Source organism: Parasteatoda tepidariorum, chromosome 2 (assembly GCF_043381705.1).
Source record: "Parasteatoda tepidariorum isolate YZ-2023 chromosome 2, CAS_Ptep_4.0, whole genome shotgun sequence".
NCBI lineage: Eukaryota > Metazoa > Arthropoda > Arachnida > Araneae > Theridiidae > Parasteatoda > Parasteatoda tepidariorum.
The window spans coordinates 15,248,465-15,270,385 of NC_092205.1; the positions used below are offsets into that span (position 1 = coordinate 15,248,465).

General features: G+C 28.2%; 1 protein-coding gene across 2 annotated transcripts in view; it reads right to left on the minus strand.

The window, feature by feature from the left end:
- LOC107441582 (oxidation resistance protein 1) overlaps positions 1–20,868 on the minus strand; it is a 156,152-nt gene extending 135,284 nt beyond the window's left edge. The window contains exons 1-2 of one of the 2 annotated variants that reach the window (XM_016054904.3): positions 20,596–20,868; positions 2,900–3,008 (exon numbers count right to left, since the gene is read on the minus strand). In XM_016054904.3, coding sequence (XP_015910390.2) covers positions 2,900–2,976 — 77 coding nt within the window. In that variant the 5' untranslated portion in view covers positions 2,977–3,008; positions 20,596–20,868. The remainder of the gene's footprint in view (positions 1–2,899; positions 3,009–20,595) is intronic. The other variant, XM_043051248.2, reaches the window with a different exon arrangement.
- Positions 20,869–21,921: the final 1,053 nt, after the last annotated feature.

Genomic DNA, 21,921 nt, shown 5'->3' on the forward strand with positions numbered 1-21,921 from the left:
TGTTAAATACGAAGATTGCATTGGTTGTGGAAGAAAATAAAGGTTTAAGTTAAGTTGCTTTAATGCCGTTATTGGCCGATCGATATGGTTTATGCCTGTGTAGAATTAATACTTGTTCATAATCTGGAATGATTTTACTTTACAATTTCTCGCTAATTTACTCAACCTATACAGGCAAAATGGCAGCATTTCAGTTTTTCAAAAAAAAAAAACAAAAAAAAATTTTAATTATACTTAAAGTAATTTGAATTATAACTAACTAATTAATTATAATTAAAATTTATTATTAATTAATTATAATTAAAATTTATTTTTAATTCATTATAATTAAAATATATCAATTATAATTAATTAATTATAATTAAAATATATCAATTATAATTGATTAATTATAATTAAAATATATCAATTATAATTAATTAATTATAATTAAAATATATCAATTATAAATAAAAAATATTAATTATTAATTACAATTAAATACTTATAAATTAAATACTTATAATTGAAATAATTTTAATTATAGCTAGTTAATTAATTATAGTTAAAATCTATTATTAATTAATTATAATTATAATATGTTAATTAATTATTAATTATAATATATTAATTACTTATTAATTATAATATATTAATTAATTGTTAATTATAATTACTTAAGTAGGATTAAAATAACTTTAATTAAATTCATATAAAAAAATTATAAGTAAAATATAATAGGTTGTTTTTGATAAATGCCTTGAAAAACTACCATCAGGATTAACAAAAGCTTAAAGTGATCGCCTCACCTTTTTTTCTCCGAAACAGCTTTAAAGATAATTAAATTATTGAATTTTATATGAATCAAAGCAATACAAAAACAAACAAAAATATTACTAACTATTCAAAGAATCTCATATGCATCAATCATTTCCTTCTAATTTGGCTTCAACATATTGCATTTATGCATCTACCATTAATGCAAGTTTCAAATTAAAGCTCAAAAATCAATAACTAAAATTATTATGCCAAAAATGAAATAACATTTTTTTTCATTGCATATTCCGTGGTAGAATCCATTAGTTTCATCTACAGAGACAAATGGGAACATTGCATAAAATCAATATGGATAATTTCAAATACTCTCCTCAAACACTTACATGTCAATCAGCAATACAGACAAAATGGTGTTTTCTTAGATCGATATTGATGGAAAGTAAAAAAAATAAATAATAAATACTGACTTTTGAATTAAAAAAAAACTTTTTTCTAGGAAAAAACAGCCTCATAAACTTCAAATTACTGTGGTACAGGCACCTTAGATGTATCATCCGTGAAACCCATTTTACAATATAAACATTTTCACCGTACAATTTTATAGTGTAGTTTTCATAGTAATAATTTTTAAACTACAGTGATTTTACAGTAAATATTACTGTAAAAATTACAATACATCATGTATGTTATTTTACTGTAGAAAGTACCGGCATCCTGAATGCCGTTACTTTTTCCATAATTTTATCAGAAATTTTTTACAGTGTACTTTATCTTACAACTAATAACGACGCTGATCGAGAAAAAAATACTCTTTTTTTGAAAGATTTGTGCGAGCAGCTTAAACTTCCTAAAAAAAAGTACCTGCGATTACTTTATAATCATTTCTAATTTAGAACTTTATAATCATTTTTGGTGAATAAAGCGGCGCAGTATAACTGATTCTGTACTTTTAGCCATCGTTTAAGTTTTTTCTCTAGATTAGTACTTAAAAACATACTTTTTTTTCTCGTTGCTTTTGAATAGGGTACTTATTTTATAGCTTTGATTTTTCGCTTGTTGCTCCTAAGCTAATTCGTGGTAGTCAAAATTTGCTACAATCCTAATGTATTTCTCGAAAATAATTACAAATGTCATTAATAGTTTTATCAACATTTTTAACAAAATAATATCACAGTGTTACAAATTCTTTTCTTAGATCTACTATAAATTTGCCTACTCTATAGAAACATTAGTGCGCAGCTTCCTTTTTCTTGTTATTCTTTGCCTTTTTTGTTGACTTTGTATTATTAGATACAACGGATAAACTTTTGAAAAGCAAATACTTTACCGATACTATACGAACGGATAATCTTTTGAATTTAAATCAGCAAAAGAACAGTTAACTAAACGTAAATGAAGAGCTTAGTGGAAGAACTGGCTAAATGACATTTTAGTGAATTTGAGTAAATGAGTGCTAAAGTATATGTTCCCCCTTTTTGTGTCTCTGAAACACAAAGTAATGTGAACCAGAAGCAAACAAAAAACTTGTATGTTAAAGCTATTTAAGAGTAATTTTTTCTTGTCTTTTTTAATTATTGATTCGTAAAATAATGTAAACTCTTCCTTAATATATGGAAGCTGCTTTTTCAAGTTCTTCATTTTCCCCCATTTTTTTCTCTCCACGCCTTAGCGTTCTATACCAAGCAAAAGATTTTCTAGTTTATTGATTATTTGTCGCCGAATCACTTGACCGGTTCTTTCACTCAAAAAATACTCAAATAATGTCCTTCAGCTGGTTCTTCCATTTAGTATCTTTAGAATTAATAGATTTAGCTATATAAATGAATGTTATATATTTAAATATGACTACAGTAAGATGTTTCATGGGAAATCTGATTTTTTTTAAAAATGTCACTTAGCCGGTTCTTCCACTAAGCTCTTCATGTATTACAACTCAACCCGCACAGTTATCCCAATGAATAGGCACTTAATACACAACATCAATTTTACTTTAGTAATTCTTACTTTATTTGTATTCTTTTGGTTTGTTTTGAAGACATTAAGTTTCAACAAAAGAAACCATTTTATGCATCTTTTATAAATACAAAATAAAATCTAAATCATCTTAAATTAAGTGAAGTAAAGTGAAATAAGATATACTTACTGCCACGAGATACCGATTCCACGTGAGGCTGATTGAATTCGCTCGCGCAGGGACCTCTGTCTGGAGGGCAACGACATCTCAAGGGCCCATCACTCCTTTTTTTAACGCCCTAGAACAAATAATAAAATTATTAAAAAATTAATATTATGACTTCATATACTTCCCATATTCAAAACATGAAACGTTAAGTACTAAATAAAGTCTCTTTTAAGGTGACTCTTATAATAAATGTTAACTGCTGTTATTGTTGCTTATCCTCGAACGGTCTGACGAAGTCACACAAGAATACTAAATAAAGTCTCTTGAGTTAAATACTAAATAAAGTCTCTTTTAAGGTGACTCTTATAATAAATGCTGTTATTGTTGCTTATCCTCGAACGGTCTGACGAAGTCACACAAGATCCATTAGAGATTTAACCCTCTGAAAGTCAAGAACCAGAAGGGAAGAAGTCCCCCCTGGAAAGATCCAAGCTGTCCAAAATGTGTTCTTTAGAGGCCGGGTGAGCTTGACTTTCAGAGTAGACTGCAAATATCTCTCAAAGAACGAGAGACTCTTTTTGTGTCCACTTGCCAATCTTGAAAATGTCGTTCGTGAGGCTCTGTCACAGTTGAAAACGAAATGCCCGGCTCTTTACCAGAGATGGCAGGGAGAGGTTCCACTCCTCTGAAATTTCAGATTTAACCTTAGATTGATGCTCTGAGTAGGTAAAGGCTGAACAGGAAATTGTAGAATGCTAATTCCTAACTAGCGTTGGTTATTAGGATTAAATATTTCGTTTAAAAATAATTTATCATCCAGTGCTTCTAAAGTTTTGGGAAGAAGTTTTGTTTTACACTTATCAACATTACTTTTAAGCCAACAAATTTATCAAATGAGGCCAATTCTGATCGGAATTTTAAGAGTTTTGAATGTTCCAGAAGAACATTCAGGTAAGTCGAAATTATTTATTTCTAAAATTTCTAAATTCAGTTTGTCAAATAAAACATTATTTAAAATGCTTTAGTTCCACTTGACGGCTGTAAAATAATTATTCGAAATCATATAGTGTAAATAATTTTGAAAGATGAGTTAGAATTTTTCCTGATCTCTGAGATCAGAAATCTAAAAAAAAAATTTAAAAATTATTTTTTTATATATTTTGGAATATAATACTGTTAATTCGTAAGCATATCTAGTAACATTTTGGATATATGAAAAATTTAAAAAAAATAAGTATTTTTTATATATATTTTGGAATATAATACTACTAATTCGTAAACATAACTAGTAACATTTTGGATACATAAGAAATTTTAAAAAATAAGCATTTTTTTCATATTTTGGAATATAATATTACTAATTCGTAAGCATATCTAGTAAAATTTTGGATACATAAGAAATTTTGAAAAATAAGTATTTTTTATATATTTTGGAATATAATACTACTAATTCGTAAACATATCTAGTAAAGTTTCGAATATATGAGAAACACAGGAGGGGGGTTGACGAACACTATCTTTTTTTTTATGTTTAAACATTTATGTAGCTCTCAAATTCTACGTTGTCTTTGTCTATCTGCCATTTTCAAGGAAAATCTTGGGGAAATTCCATATGGTATCACGCTCCTGGAGAAAAGTTCTTTTCTTTTTTGCGTCTACCATTAATATATAATCAAAAAAATGAACTCCCTATTTACTTAGATTAATATATTAAACACCAGCATACCTAATGTTTCACATTCTTTGTTTTAATGTACCTTTTAAGCTGTTTTACAAAATGGCTAAGGAAGGCTAAATTAAATCATTGACTAAATCAAAATTTTTAGCAGGAAGAGGTAATTGAGAAGAGACATTAACAGGAAAAAAGAAAAAAAACTAACAAATATTATAAAACCAGGTAACGAACATAAAATAAATAACAGAATTATTATTAAATGGTTCAGATTTCAAATGCACACAAAATTCAATTCTGAATTTATTCAATTTCGTTACTTTCCGTCAATAAATAAGTTTTTATACTTCTGTTGTATTATTATTTCAACTATGATTTCAATCATTTCTTTATAAATTTAAATGGGTACCAGCCAGTGACGTCACAGGTTAGTGTCGAACCTCATTGACTGATAAATTGTGGCATTTGCTGACGTCACGATTTAGCAGCCGATCAGGTGCGACACCCAAGCGTGACGTCACTGGCAGGTACCGAACTAAATTTGATCTGAAAACGGATTTAGCCTGATAAGAAACCAAGCCTAATAGTAACTCGCTGTCTTATTTATGAATAGTTGTTGACCGTGTAAAGCTAAGCGCTTAGGGTCGTAAAACTTTTGGTTATTTACTTCCGACTGATTTTCACTCCTAAGCTTGGAAAAACTGACCATCCAATATTATTATACATGTAGTGTTTTCAATATAACGCGCTCTTTCAATCTAACTTTCAACGAAACAAACAACAACTGAATACTCCGCAAGCTTGCTATGTTGCTACCCAAAATATAACAAACGGTGCTATTTTACACAAATATAGCCAAATAAAGGATAAATTTGTTTGTTTTTTTTAATTTGTTTTAAGCTCACGACTTGTTAGAATTCATAAATTACAGAAAACTTTTATCAATGGTAAAATTACGCGTACATTTAAACACAACTTACAATAATAAAACTTCCTAGAACATGAAACCTGTTCACATATCACCTCGTAAGTATAACACAAGCGGAGGGATACACCGGAAGTTTTTGAAATCTCTTCTGGTTTTAAGTAGCTTTTAATTGCTTACATTTAGTCAACCATCCATACACAATCAGCTGATTTCAGCAGTATTTTTTATCTTGAGTTCTTTTTTTTTTTTTTCATAACCATCGTTGAACTACCGACCCCAATTTATGGGTTTACGACTACTAATGTTTAACTCCGTAGCCTTGTAATCGAACACCTGAATCGAGTATTGGAAGAAATTTGCCTTCGTGGAGGGCCTTTTGACGGAGCTAACCTGCAATTGCGTTACATGGAGAGGAAGACCACAAGAACCTCCCACGGTTAGCCTGACGGCAAGGGGACTCTAACCCATGATCCGTCTACCACTGAGGATATTTCATCAGCACTGTAGTAGGTGCAAGCCGGATGCAGAATTCGTATCGACTGCAAGGCTAACGCTCTATCCCCTGAGCCATCGCGGTTCTTTCATCTTGAGTTGTAAGTACCCAATTGTTGCTGTAAGAGTTTTAATTACTCTTTTGGTTCACGCCCTTATCTTATCAAATCTCTATCTTAAGAGATCAATTTACCCTTAAGTAAGGAAGTATGATATAGTTTATACTCATTTGGGAAATCATTTACAAAAAGGGTAATTTATATTTTAAGTAAAAGTAATATAATAAAAGGAGGACAAATATTGTAAACTATCAAATAAATCAAACGTGTTAAAAAAAATTAGAGAAGTACTCTAGTAAAATTTGGGTCAAATCTCCCATGTTCCTGATGCATATTTAAATATTATATAATGACGAGAAAAAAAAATTTTTTTTTTTAAATATTACTAGTTAAAAGTAAAAACTCGTTTTTATATAATAAGCTGTTATGCTTGCAGTGTTTTAGATATCCGAACTTAAACTAAGTAGGGGAAATCATTAGCACTGGTTACTATATGCGCAAATTCATTAGCATAAAATAATGAATTCAAGCGTATTTGCTTTTCCTAATGACTGTATATAGGAAAAACTTTTTCTTCTCATGCGCAACTTCATATCAGTTGCTGAAACTAGTTCTCGCTTATCAAGAAGATGTTAAAATAAATTACGTGAAACTAGAGCGTATAATGGGTGATTATGACTGTTCCTATAGCAACGAGTCATTACAAGGGGACCGGACACTCTTTCTCATAAAAAGTAAATTAATTTCCCTTCGAAAGATACAGTTCCTTAAGATATTAAACTTAATAGAAATTGGAAGCAGCGTTGAATTTCATAAAAGTTATTTTCTTTTTTTGAAATTCCTAGTAAGAATGTTGTCATGAGGATAGCGTATGATATAAAGAATTTTCCTATTAAGAAACTTTCCTGCTAACTATTCTACGAATTTTTAGTTCAACCTTCTTTTTAAGAAACGAAATATAGGTTTCATCAATTTTTTTCTTCGTTCATTTTATAGCCAATATTCAGGAATAGGCAAGTTCAAATTGAATAAAAAATAATCATTTTAATGTAGGAGATAAATAGAATGAGTCTGCTATTTAAATTGTTCTCTTAATTGTTCTTTTGAATCAGGAAAGAAATAAAGAGTGTCCCCAAATTTATGTAAGATTTGAATTCTGCGTCGTTTCTGCTATCCAAAGTTGCCAACGAAGAAAAAAAACAGAGGAAATACTTTTAGTACAGGGATATTAAAAAAATGGACCGCAACACGAATGAGCAATGCCATATCATCATTGAGCAATATTTCGAACATCTTTCTGACATTTTCTGGTAGTGTTGTTTATATATATATATAGTAGTCATGTAATTTTGATCCTATAGCAAAAGACAAAGGAACTCCTAGATTAAGTATTAGCAGAAATTTGCCTTCGTGGAGGACTTTTTGATGGAACTAACCCGCATTTGCGTTACATGTAGAGGGAAACCACGGAAATCTCCCTCAGTTAGCCCGGCAGCAAGGGGACTCTAACCCGTGATTCGTCAACTACTGAGGATATTTTACGTCAGCACTGTGATTGGTGAGAGATGGGTACGGATTGATTTGGCTTCGACCAATCATTGCCGGGATTCGAACGCCGGTCACCTCTTTGGGAGGCGTGTGCCCTGAGCCACAATGGCTTTTCCCAGTTATATTATAATTCTCAGTTTATGGGATTGAAATTGATTGCCTAGATCATTTAATTTAATTTTGTTGGACTTTTTTGAAGTTTAAAACTTACTCCAGCAAGCTGATTGTCAGCAATGCTTTGAAGGACAAAACTAAGGGTTATATCAACGAAATTCAACCACATTTATAAAAAACGGTCATTGAAAATTTTGACAAAAGGCTACATTTATGACAGCAGAGTTCAATCCCTTCCCATAAACCAATATACTTTTCCATACAAAACCCTATGCTGTTCAGTTTATAAATAAATAAAATATTCAAAATTTTAAATTAAGAATTATTTTTTTCTCTTAGAACTATTTAGTTTATGAATTTAGGTAATGAATTAATGCTGTTAATCCGTTGTTTAATTACTGCTAGACATAAAAGTTAATTTTATAAATTTATAATTTTTCATTATATTATAATTTTACATTTTATAATTTTACATTGTATTTATTAGTTTATATCATTACTTTTATCCTTATAATCTTATAATCTGAGTTCCTTATAATCTGAGATTTCTCCAGAAGGAGAATTTCACGGAAAAATGAGGTCTGTTCCACGTTAAAAACCAAATTTTATCACATATTATAAAACAATATTTTATTGTAAGTTTTACGAAAATCACTACCACAGAGCTTCTGTAAAAATTACCAAGCATTTTGGTGTTCTCATCAAGCCAGAAATAAGGCAAATTTTACTGATCATACCTTTTTTTTCTCAGTTTTCTCAGTTTAATTTTTAATTAAGATTTACTTTTTCAATAATAATGAGTATTCATAAAAATTCACGTAATGACGGTAATTAATCACAAATACTGTAAATTATAAAGCACTTGACTTTTAAACATAATTTTGGTTTAGTTTCATATATTTGAATATCAGTAATAATAGAATCGTATAAAATACTCGTTCAATTTACAAAGTACTTTTTTATAACTGTTTTTTCTTTCAGTAGTTTAGGGTCAAACTGTTAATCCGGTTATTTTTTTTCCTTTTTTTTAACATTAATGCGTAGTGTTTTTAGAATAGTATAAGTCATGGATTATAACTATAAAAAAAGCTACTTTTATATATAATTTTTTTAATTTCAGTTGCTTCGTTAATAAAATATTTGAATTGTAACCAAACTCTAAATCAATACAACTTCATATGTTCAGATTCACAGTTGAGGAGGGGGACTTAATCTTATACCAATTATTAAATATCGGAATAACTTGAAAAAATAGTAAAGAGTTGTCTATATTTTGAAAAATAATTTTTAATTATTTAAAACCCATAAAAGAATTTTGACATCCAATCTTTTAAGTCTGATTAATGTTGAATATTACATTAGAAGTAAAACTTTCATTTGGAAGTTTAAATTGTACTTTACCGTGCATAGAGAACGTTTGATAAAAAGAAACACTTCGCATAATATTTTTTAAAAAAACCAAAGATTATTAAAAATACCTATCTTAATAAATGTAATAATATAAGAACTGCAGTTTTCAGTTAAATAGCCATCAAAGATTTAATAAAAGTAAATTAATTTTAAATTTTACAACTCAAACATAAATTTTATTTACATTATTTTTTAAAAAACATTTTGGAATTTCGCAATAGGAAAAATTTATAGTATTCTACTTCAATTTTAAAAAAATTAAGCCTACAAATTGCTGGCATTTGCTGACATGACTGTCTGTAATTTATGCCAGAAAATAGGGAATATTTTTTAGTTTGAAACTAGAAAAAATTGTTTTATTTGTCCTCAGAGATTAAAAAAAAATATTATCACATCATGTAAATGTTATACAATGCGAGTGAATATCAGTGACCTTGAACAACCAATAAATAGCCATCAATGGTTAACTACTCCGTAACCTCGTAATTTTGAAGCTACGAAGGTCTCCAACAGTAAAGATGGAGAACCTTTAGATAGAACTAACTTGCATTTGCATCACATGGAGAGAAAAAATATAGAAACCTCCCACGGTTAGCCTTACGATAAAGTTTAAGTAGTTGCATTCTTTTTCATTGTTCAAATGCAATTACATTTTAAAAGTTAAAAATTTATTACGTTTTGACGCATTCTGATGTATTGTATTTCTAGTTGATCAAAGATTCCCTCTACTATACAATTGAGTCCTATCGAAAACCGCTCTATCATAGATAAGTATTTTAATAAAATAAGCGTAATGAAAAATAAGTATAATAACAACAACTTTCATTTTTATATCCATCAATATAAAGAAAATTAATTTTGCTAAAAACTCACAACACTAATTTCTAAATTTTAGATTTATGAGTTAAAAACAATGCTTGCCTTGTTTAGGTTACAACATTGAAAAAAAAAGTTAACTTGTAAAAGTTAGAAAAGTAGACTAAACTTGACTTATCTTGTTGGTTTCGATAAACAATTACATGTTTATAACTATATCTAAGCGATTAATTTCAATAATTAAATTTAAGATGTGCAAAAGTACTCCCAGTTCAAAATCTGCCCAACTCTTTATTATAATATGAAAATATAAAACATAATTTATAACCTAAAGATATTTAAACTTATTGAAAACAAGGGTTCTTTATTCTTGCAAAGTATTGCAAACAAATTACCCCCCTATACCTAATTAAGTTTTAAAATGTAAAATATTCAAGCATCCAAATAATAATGCATTATTTTAAATTTTACAATACCAATAAATTTTCACCCTTTCATCTTGGAGCTTTATGAGTCAAACATTTATTGCAGCTCCTATCTAATAAAACTCTTTAAGATCTTTCAAAGTTTTCCAAATTTATTAACAATGAATATTATCTTTTGAGCTTTTAAAAGTGTTCATATACTAATAAAGATATATCTTCACTGTTCTATGCTAGATTTTTCCAATCATGTTTGAATTGTTGTTTATATTGCTTCTATCTAGGCAATTTTATTATCTTTTTATCTCTGCAATGTAATCTTTTCTGAAAATATTCATTCTATTACATTCTGAATACATTTTTTCTTTAATTTTATTAAATATTCTTAGGTTCTTGATAATCATACTAAGTAAATATAAAATGCATATGTTTCCCTTTATTATCTTTCTATTTCTTACAATAATGTTTAGAATAGTTACTGATTTTTCTTTTTTTTCGAAAAGAAGCCTCCACTTTTGCATGCAATCTCAGACAGAAATGAAAAAATTAAAAATTTAAAACCAAACACGCACAAAAAAAACTTGCGGCTATATGCGTCAGTATGTCTTGTAGAAATATATAGGAATACATTTCTCAAATAAGCGCATAAAATAAATAGTGTGTCTTTTGAAATAGTTTCGAAAATAGCTACCGCTCGTTTACTATAAAATTAAAACGCGTTATATATAATTAAAAAAGATACGTTTTCGACTGTCAGCAATTGAATTAAAACTTTCTGAAAAACCATGGATGGCTTTATACTCAGAATGGGAAGAAAATTTAACAAACCTCTCAGGATTTATTTTTATAGTGATATTTTATAGTCATGAATATGCTTTCAGATAAATCCGGCAGATTAAAATGAGCATTTGATTTGAACCGTAAGTGAAACGTTCATTTCATTAACATAAAAAATAAAACATTTTTAAAATATTTTCAAATTGGAAAAAAAAACTTTTATTTGAATTTCTCTTTCTAAACCATCAGACTATTATCTAATAAAATCATCTCCTTACTTTTGGAATACTGAAACTAAAGCCAGTTTTAATTTATCATCAACACAGGTTAAAACTAAAATAAATATACAGAAATGTTTTGTTCGCATAAGCCTCGTTTTGAAAGTTATTCAATTTGAAGCAGACATAACACCAAAGTATCAAACTCGTAGTGCCACGAAATCGAATTATCTTTTCCTCTACAAAGTTTAAATTCATGTGGAAATGTGCATTTTTCTTATAACTTTACAGCAGAAAATAAATATTAATAAAAAAAATAATATAAAATGAATAGTTTAAAAACAACGTTTCTCAAGTTCATAAACGAGAGAAATTGTCTGATTACTGTTTCAAACGTAATATTTCGAATCTCTAATAAAAGTGAAAATTAACATTTTTAGCAAAACAATGGTTTTAAACCATCTTAAGATGAAATAGTTTTGACGAAATTTTTTTTCAAATACTCTCGTCCTTATTAACTCATAAATTAAAGATTTTTCTTTAATATTGTTAAAGCACTAATAAAAAATTTATATTTCTCACATTATATTTATTTCAAATTTGTACTTTCCATGCATGATGCATTCAATTTTTTTCCCTCTAACTCAAATTATGCTTATAAGCGTAAAAAATACGATACTTATTCAATATCAATGGTAAGAAAACAAATCAATGAACCTGTAAAAAACAAACCCTATAAACTTTTTGTACAAAAGAATATTCTAAATCGACATAAAGACTTCATATCGATTGTATAAATTTTGTAAAGGCACTTACACTGTTTTGCTTTTTATAACACTTTTTATAAAATAATATAATAGACATATTATATTATTTCATAAAACTCGATAAAAAAAACATATAATAAACATATAATAAGCTTAAAATAAAACATATAATAAAAACCCTTTTTAAGCTTTATTAATAAAAATCTTTCACTAAAACTCTACTTCACTTAATATTAATTTTACTCAAAATAATAGGTGATATAATTTGGCAAATTATCATTAATATTTCGGCAATAAACAAATATTTTGTCAATACAAACATAATATCAATCGTTTGTATTGACTTATCAATTTACAAATATGATACCAATCTATGTGATTATTTTTATATGAGTAATCTTAAATATCGATTATAATTTTGGTATCATAAATTTTTTTCGTTCATAGTTATACTAGTTCCAGATTTTATAATTCATTTCCTTGAAGCAGTCTGTCATTAATAGCGGGCATCCGTAAAAGTACATGTTGAATAATACATTCAATGTGTACTTCATCTTTTATGACACTTTTATGAATAATTGAATAGTGATGATTCACTTATGATTTCTAGAAGATTGCAGAAAATAAATCCTTCTAACCATATTTTGGTAAACAAGTGATTCTATTCAGCTGGTTTTTTTTATTTTTTGTAAAATTGGATTTTGTAGAAATATTTGAATGTCGATATAAATTTTGGTATTAATATATATATTGGTACTCCCCAAATAACTTTTGACTGAATGAATTGATTTTCACCGACTAAGATCCAAACTAATTGAGTTAACCCTTTTTAAGACTGTGGGAAGTATACTTTCCACTATTTTCTATGCTTATTAAATATCGATGTAAAGCTATTTTCCCACCTATGATTTGTGCTGCCCTCTTTTGATAACTTTAAAAACTAAAAAGCAAAATATCCAAACAAAAGGCTTTGTTTACATAAATGACGGTAACAATAATGGTTAGCATGCGGTCAAGAAGAGGGAACTGGAGAGCTATTTTCCTTAGTGCGTTATGCGTTCATAGATGTGATCCTTCCTCATCAGCTTTATCTTATAAACACAGAATTTATAAATTCGGTCGTTTCTAGAAAAAGAGTTACAAATTTAAGGGCAAATCTTTAAAATACATTCATTTTGAATATCTTACCCACCTTTCCTTTAAAAAAAATTACATTAAAAATCAAATTCATTTTAAAAAAATAAGCTAAATAAATTTCTTTCTTATAAATCAATACTGATCCCAAAAATATTTTAACAAGACATTACTAGAAAAAAAAGCCACATCTAGTGTTAATAAACTTATCTAAGATAGTCTTAGTAATTAAAGTATGCAGCAAATTAGGAGCCAATTTTTTAAAAAACTGAGCAAATCAGGCAGGTTCGAATACTTGACATCTTTGATTTTCATAAAACTTTTAGGATATGTTCATTATGTAAAATTATTTGACACATGGTTTTTTTTGTTTTTGAGAGAAGACATTTTTTTTCGAATTTATTAGAGCTGAGGGGGCAAATCTGCCAGTCTCATGACGGACCGAATTCCTGCATCGACATCACAATAAAATGTTTCCACAGTGTCCTGCACTCCCCAGTTTGTAACTCCAGGCTGTTAGAATACGATACTCTCATTCACCCAGAGCATCATAAAGCTGCTTAATACAAAAATCCATCTCTTACGATAAGTGAAACAACCAGAAAAACTAATTAAACTACATTCCACCTTATTTGATAAAACACAACTTAACTTCAATGCCCATTTCCTTACGAAATGTCCAGCTCCCATGTCCAGTTAAATTATTTCACAGTTTTGAAACCATGCTACTTGCAAATGGTTTAAAAAATGTATTGTTTCGTATTTATAGTCTTTTAACCATACTAGCTGTTAAAGGTTCCAAAGCCGTAAAGGTAAAAATTTTACGTTACCGTAAACTTTACGGTTGATTAGATTTGACAGACTGCTGCCGGTTATTTTACCGTAATTTTAGAATAAAAATTCGAACAACGTGTCGAAAAAATCGACACTTCCTTATTTTCATAAAATTTAAAAAAAATACTGTTTTATTTATCTTTCTGGCGTAATCAACAGCTTAACTGGGCAAAAGGAATACTGAAAATTCATAAAATTTTCTTCGATATTCACATAACTATATATAGGGAAAAGCTCTGATTAAACATTTCTTTAAATTGAAGGGATTGTTTGTTTGAGAAGAAATATTTCACCAAACGCATCAAGCTTAATAAAACATATGAATTAACATAATTGATAAGAAATGCAACATAAAAAAAGGAATATGAGTTAATGAATACTCTGAATAAGACCTGCCTGAAAATTAAGCGCTCTAATCCCTGCACCATCCTACGCTACTGCTAAAGTTATTTTAGTACAAATAAATTATAAGAACTTTCGAAAACGCCCAAAATGCACAGCGACGACACACGTTCAAATGGACAAATAGTTCCTAGTTCCTGTTTCGCTAAAAGTCATTTGATTTCAAAGAGAAATTGTTGTAAATTATAACAAGAAACAAAATCGAAAATTGCGGAATCACCTAAAAGTTTAGATTTTGAGAATTTAATGTAACCACACAAGCTCAAAGTTTTGAAAAATTTATTTGTTTCATAAAATTTTGATCTATATTAGGGGTGCTCAACCTACGGCCCGCGGGCCAAATGCGGCCCGCCAACACTCGATTTGCGGCCCGCGGCCGCAATCTGAACAAAATGAAAAAAAAAAAATTTATTTGTTTTTGAAAAATAATAAAAAAAATTCGGTAATTTACATTTACGCTTTTAAGTTTTTGACGCACCCAATCTCAATCAATGTAGTTTTTCGATGGTTAACGCTACGGATTTCAGAATAGTTTTAAAAATCCTAATATTTTTAATACATCATTATTACGATTTACGAATTTTAATTACCACTTTTGACGCTTTTCGTATGTGCCGATTCCAATGACTTTTCGGTAGTTATTGCTACCCATTTTTAAGTAGTTTCTGAAATAGCGATTTTTGAAAGTTATGAAACGCTTTATTTGTGCAAACTTCATGGAAAATCTAAATGACTTTAGATCCTTTCTTCAACAGTTATTGCTACACTTTCCGCCCGGTTTTATATTTTAACACGATATTATTACGAATCGCGAGTAAAGAATCGCTCATTTAGGTAACCATTTTTTGACATGGCTTACTTGTAACGATTTTATCGCAAATCAATTATTATTTTTCAATCGTTATTTTAGAAATTATTGCTACACATTTCTACAAGGTTTTGAAAGTACCGATATTTTTTATACGCTATTGCGATATTTTAATTTCAAATCTCGCATTTAAATTACATAAAATTTTGATGGACTTTATTTACCCCAATTTCATCTAAAATATTAAAGTATTTTGGTTATTGTTTTAGTAGTTATTACGTTTTCCCCGTGATTTAAAAAGATAATGATATTTTTATTACTTTGACAACAAGCGAGTTTTGAATCGCGCATTAAAATAATTATTTTTTACGTGCTCTGTTTGCGCCGATTTTATCATTTGCTTTGTACCGATTTTAACACGAATTTCTTAAGAGGTTTTATGAAAGTGTTTTTTCTTCTTTCCCGTTATTGCTGCATTTTTATTTGTGATTTATAATATACCTGATATTTTCACACAATATTACAACTCGTGAAATTCGATTCAGCTTTAATTTTTTTTTCATAACTTAAAAAGTAATTACATATCTTAGCCAAATCAACACCTTCCCAGGAAAAAAAAAACCGAGATGTGTTTATATTAAACGCGGTCCGTTTTGCAAAAAAAAAAAAAATAAATAACTAATTCAAAAAGCGGCATAATTCTTTAGTCCCATGAACACGTGCAAGTTTAACAACACACATCGAACCTATTCTTTTTGTTGTCACATGTAATTTAAAAGTCATACATCGTAATTTTTATTTACGCTATCTGAAAATTGCGCATCGCATTTCGTATTAACATTAACGAGATTTAAAAATAATCCATCGCGTTTCGTATTTACGGGATTTAAAATCACATATCGCGATTCGTGTTCTGGCGTTTAAAATATCATCCGTTGCTACTTTTCTCGCAATTCATATGCACGCGTTTTAAAAACCATATATCGCGATTCATATTCATGCATTTTAAAAATCAAGTGTTGTGAGTAGTCCTTTCGCAATTTAAAAGCCACACGATTCGTATTCACGCGATTTGAAAAACAAGCATCGAGTTTATTATTTACGCAATTTAAAAATCACACATGGCAATTCGTATTCAAGCAATTAAAAAATAACACATAGNCATGAAGCTGCTTAATACAAAAATCCATCTCTTACGATAAGTGAAACAACCAGAAAAACTAATTAAACTACATTCCACCTTATTTGATAAAACACAACTTAACTTCAATGCCCATTTCCTTACGAAATGTCCAGCTCCCATGTCCAGTTAAATTATTTCACAGTTTTGAAACCATGCTACTTGCAAATGGTTTAAAAAATGTATTGTTTCGTATTTATAGTCTTTTAACCATACTAGCTGTTAAAGGTTCCAAAGCCGTAAAGGTAAAAATTTTACGTTACCGTAAACTTTACGGTTGATTAGATTTGACAGACTGCTGCCGGTTATTTTACCGTAATTTTAGAATAAAAATTCGAACAACGTGTCGAAAAAATCGACACTTCCTTATTTTCATAAAATTTAAAAAAAATACTGTTTTATTTATCTTTCTGGCGTAATCAACAGCTTAACTGGGCAAAAGGAATACTGAAAATTCATAAAATTTTCTTCGATATTCACATAACTATATATAGGGAAAAGCTCTGATTAAACATTTCTTTAAATTGAAGGGATTGTTTGTTTGAGAAGAAATATTTCACCAAACGCATCAAGCTTAATAAAACATATGAATTAACATAATTGATAAGAAATGCAACATAAAAAAAGGAATATGAGTTAATGAATACTCTGAATAAGACCTGCCTGAAAATTAAGCGCTCTAATCCCTGCACCATCCTACGCTACTGCTAAAGTTATTTTAGTACAAATAAATTATAAGAACTTTCGAAAACGCCCAAAATGCACAGCGACGACACACGTTCAAATGGACAAATAGTTCCTAGTTCCTGTTTCGCTAAAAGTCATTTGATTTCGAAGAGAAATTGTTGTAAATTATAACAAGAAGCAAAATCGAAAATTACGGAATCACCTAAAAGTTTAGATTTTGAGAATTTAATGTAACCACAGAAGCTCAAAGTTTTGAAAAATTTATTTTTTTCATAAAATTTTGATCTATAGTCAAATTCTTGGTTTGATCTATAGATCAAATTTCAGTAAGGCGAGTTTTATTTGAGCTTAATAAATTTGAACTATGTTTCATCTATGCAATTTTAGCAAGAGAAGTTCTTTGATTATGCTCTCTAACAATCAACAGTTATATAGGCCTTTACCGTTCTTCTTAACTTTGTGCCAAATATCGGTACCTTTAACAAAAATGTACCATAACTTATCAATATTGTTTAAAATTTTAATGGTTGCAAATTACAATAAAATAGATATTTTAAAGCATGAATAGCTAAAATAGACACTAATTTAAAAGTTACTATTCATTAATGTTCCAACAAACAAAACATTATTCATTCATGCAAATTTACATTAAAGTAACAAATAAAACACAGAAATACTTTTTTTTCCTAAGACTTTAAGTTTCTGCTTCAACCAGAGTAAATATCTTTATTTTTAAAAAAAGACTTTTCTTCCTTTTTAAAATTACTAGATTCACAATTTTTGTTTTGAGAATTGCCTTAATTTTCCAGATTGTTCAAAACTGGTAAATTCAAAGCCAGTATATCCACGAATTTCCTCAAAGCTTATTTTAGAGAAATTTCCAAGATAAGTTAATGCGCCTATTGAAATTTATTTTAACAAGTTAATGTCTAGTTCAAAAAAGATAACAGTTTGAAAGTTTCTATGATAAAACTAGTACTCAATTATTACTAGTTAGCAATATTCAAATTTGAAAATAAATATTACATGAAAATATTTTTTAAAAAAATAATAATAAATTCTGCCTGAATTTATTTTAATTTATTTTGCAAGTAATTTCATGAAAGTTTTAAAAGTGATTCATTGTGAAAAAAATATAAATTAATTTTGATACAAGAATCGGTAAACTAAACATATATAAAAAAGTAAATTAATGTAGTATGATTTAATAAATTACTCAAATCGTAGAAGAATTTCGTGAAAAACAAATAACGAACGATTATTTTCCATAAATTCTGAGGATTAATCAAGAAATATCGAAGATATGGATTACAGTAAGCATTTATATGCACACTTTTTTAAGTTATTTTAGTTAGTTTTCTCATTTTATAAATTTTGAAATATTTCTAAGACAATTTCCTTTCTTTCTTTATACTACTACTCGTGAGTTATATAAACAGTTAAATATATATATAAAAAAGCTTAATAGTTAAAACTAATAACAAAAAAATATTTAAGAAATTCTGTCTTTAAAAAATATTTAGAATACGTATATTATTTTTAAATATGATCTCAGACTGTTTACTAGTTAATTGCTTTTGAACTTTCTTAGACTTTCAAATCAAAAAGAAAAACGAGATACCATAGATACAAGATAAATATCACATAAACATGTACATGTATTTTAACTGAGTTATCAGTACTGATTTAAATAATTTGTAACATTATTTCAAATCTCTTCTCGTTGCTTTTTTTTAATCTATTTAATTCGTAATTCAAAGGAAATGTTCAAAAAAATTCTGAAACAATAATAAATTAACGTGTAAATGAATTCAAAAATTACTCGAGTAAAAAAAGTATTTTTTTAAGTAGTTTTGACTAATTTGTGTCATTATCTCACATCCTCCCATTTCCTATTCTTATTTTTTTTCAACTTGCATTAAAAATTCAAATATTCTGAAACTGCCCTGATTACAACAGCTATTTCAATAATTCCCTTTAATTGTGAATTTTTTTTTTAAATGTTTTGCATGAGTGTGCTAATTTAAGATGTATAATTACTTCATAAACTCAGTTTTGGTAAAGCATCATTCTAATAAAATTTTTGAAACCAATTTAAAGTAAAAACAAATTCAAAAGCATCGTAATTGTAACAAAAAATAATAATCTTATTTGAAACTAGCTGTTTGACATCTGTGATAAAAAAAAATGCATTACCTGTCAATAACCTGTCATATAACCTGATCGAAAAAACGAGAAGTGGTAATAGTTTATCATCTTAGATCACTGATGTCAATTTTAATGACGTATCAACATTTCTTTGAGATTAAAATAAATTAATAAAATGCATGAATATTTCATTTCAATATTGGAAAACATTCTTCCACTTTCCCATTTCAGCTTTAGTAAAGAAATGTCATATAGTTTTAAAAAAATTTTATGAAAAATATAGTTTTTGTTTTCGGGTATCAATTTATAATAAGAAACCAGCCCCGTTTTTTTTTTTCAGGGTTTTCATTTAAATCAGTATTATGTTATAATTCATAGTATATCTGATAAAATGCATTAAAAAAGTTTCACTAATTTTTCATCAAAAGGAATTTTTTTATTTAAATATTCCTTGTTTTGTTTGTTTATTTCGTTTAAAATATTATATAAGTCAAAAGATTTTCTCAAAGCTTTTATTCGGATATTTTTCTACATATTCTTTCAATTCATTTTAACTCTAAAAATAACTTAACATGTGAAATCCTATAAAGAGTAAATAATTTAGATTTTAAGTGTTTTAATGGTAGTTTCAGTTTATAATCAAAATTATATATTTCTTACGAGATTATCTTATTTCAAAATATTTTACATGTTGCGAAAAACGAGGTAAGTTATGTCTTAATTTTTAATGGATTCCCTAATTTATATTTACTTGTGTAAAAATTGTAAAATTTATATTTCTATATTCATTTTTATCACTTATTTATATTGCAAATTAATGTTCCTCAGCTCAAATTTAAAGTTGCATATTCAGGTACTCGTCGTTATTTTTATAAAAATATTAATCAAACGAAATAATTAATAAAAATCAAACGATATTTTCTGTTCTTAAGTGTCAACAAAAAAAAGTTATGTCCGAAACAAAGTTTGAAAAATATGTAACTCAATTACAAATCGATTATATTTAGTCTAAAATGAAACTTTTCCAACAAATTTATTTTTTTCTCTATTCTACTTTTGCAAGTTTTATTTTGTTTGAGTCAATGTTTATGTAAACATCCACATTTAAAATCAAATCAGGTTCGTATTAAGTGGAATCAGACGATTTAAAAAAAAAAAAAAAAAAACAGATCATCGGAGATGCAATGTATATGTTTATACGAAGAGCAACTGAACCAGAAGGAGTGCAAGCGAGGGATAAACATTGGGGGGAAAACAAACAAAACTTCTCGAAATGATGAAAATGTTCGGAAGAAACTGACCTTACAATTTCAGAGCAAAGAGTTTAGTAATGTTTGAAGCTAGGCACATCCGTGTAGGTTCACCTGTACTCCAAATATTCACTTAACAAAAAACAAAAATATTATTTCTCTAAGAAGGGAGAGAGAAGCGCAAACGGAGTTCCGGCGCGGACCGTTTGATGATCACTTTAAATCGTCCATCTTCCTTCTATGCGGAAGGAGAAGTTGTAGCTGTAGAAAGAAGGAAGCGCCGTCTGCTGGCCAGATACTGTAGCAACTCATTTTGAAAAGATCGATCGGAGTTTCACCCTTCTGTCTTCGATCGGATTTGAAGTAAGGCCGTTTCGAACAAAATCGGCCGGAATAGAGCGATTTTCTTCCCTTGGACTTACTTCACCAAAGCGGACGGTACAGTATCGGGGGCGTATAGTTTGCCTTTTAGTATTGGATAAAGAGAAAACTTGATCTCGTCTCTTTTTTTTTTTTTTACTTTCCATTCTAAAAGAGGAAAAGTGGTATTATATTCCAAGTCAGGTGGTGTGTGTCATAAGGACCTTGTTTTTCTCAAATAAATTGCTAAACGACGCACTTTAGTTTCGAAGATTTTTTTTTATTTGGTTTGACCTACAAATTAATTTTGTTTCAGAAACAAAATAAAAATCTAAGAAAGGTAGAATTTTTCTCAAATAGTTTGGATGGATGAAATAAATAAAAAAAAATCATGTAGTTGTTATTTCAACATTAAAAAACAACATGCTATTTTTCTTTTAACATGAAAAAATATGTTTTTCTTATTTTATCGTTCTTGAATCGTTACTTAAACCAAATTTATTTTTCTGTCGTTTTCAGGCTGCACAGCTGTTAGTTTAGAGTTTAAAATCATTTTCTAAGCTTTTACTTTTTAACATTTATAAGTTTATTACGAAGCAGCAAGTTCGAAGGGAGGGTTTGAATTACTTTTGGGTGTGATTTTTAGACGATTTCTTTCTTCTTTTGAATGTTTGAAAATATTATTTTATTTGATAACAGATCAATTACCGTCAATTCGGATTACTTTACCAAGTTTCAAACATCAATTAAAAATTTCGTGTATTTCTCCATCAGTGAGAGAGAATGAACAATTTCTGGACTTTGTTATGGGCTTGAAAAATTAATAAATGATATTTAAAATCATCTTCTTTCAGAAAAAAATCAAAATCATGGTAAACCCCTTCAACCGGTATAACTTGACTCACTAGATATTTTCTATTGAAAACTGCCTCTGAAAGTCAACCTCTTGAAAATCCTCCTTTTCAGAAGGCTAAAATGATCAAAATATATTCTTTTATATTCTATATATATTTTACA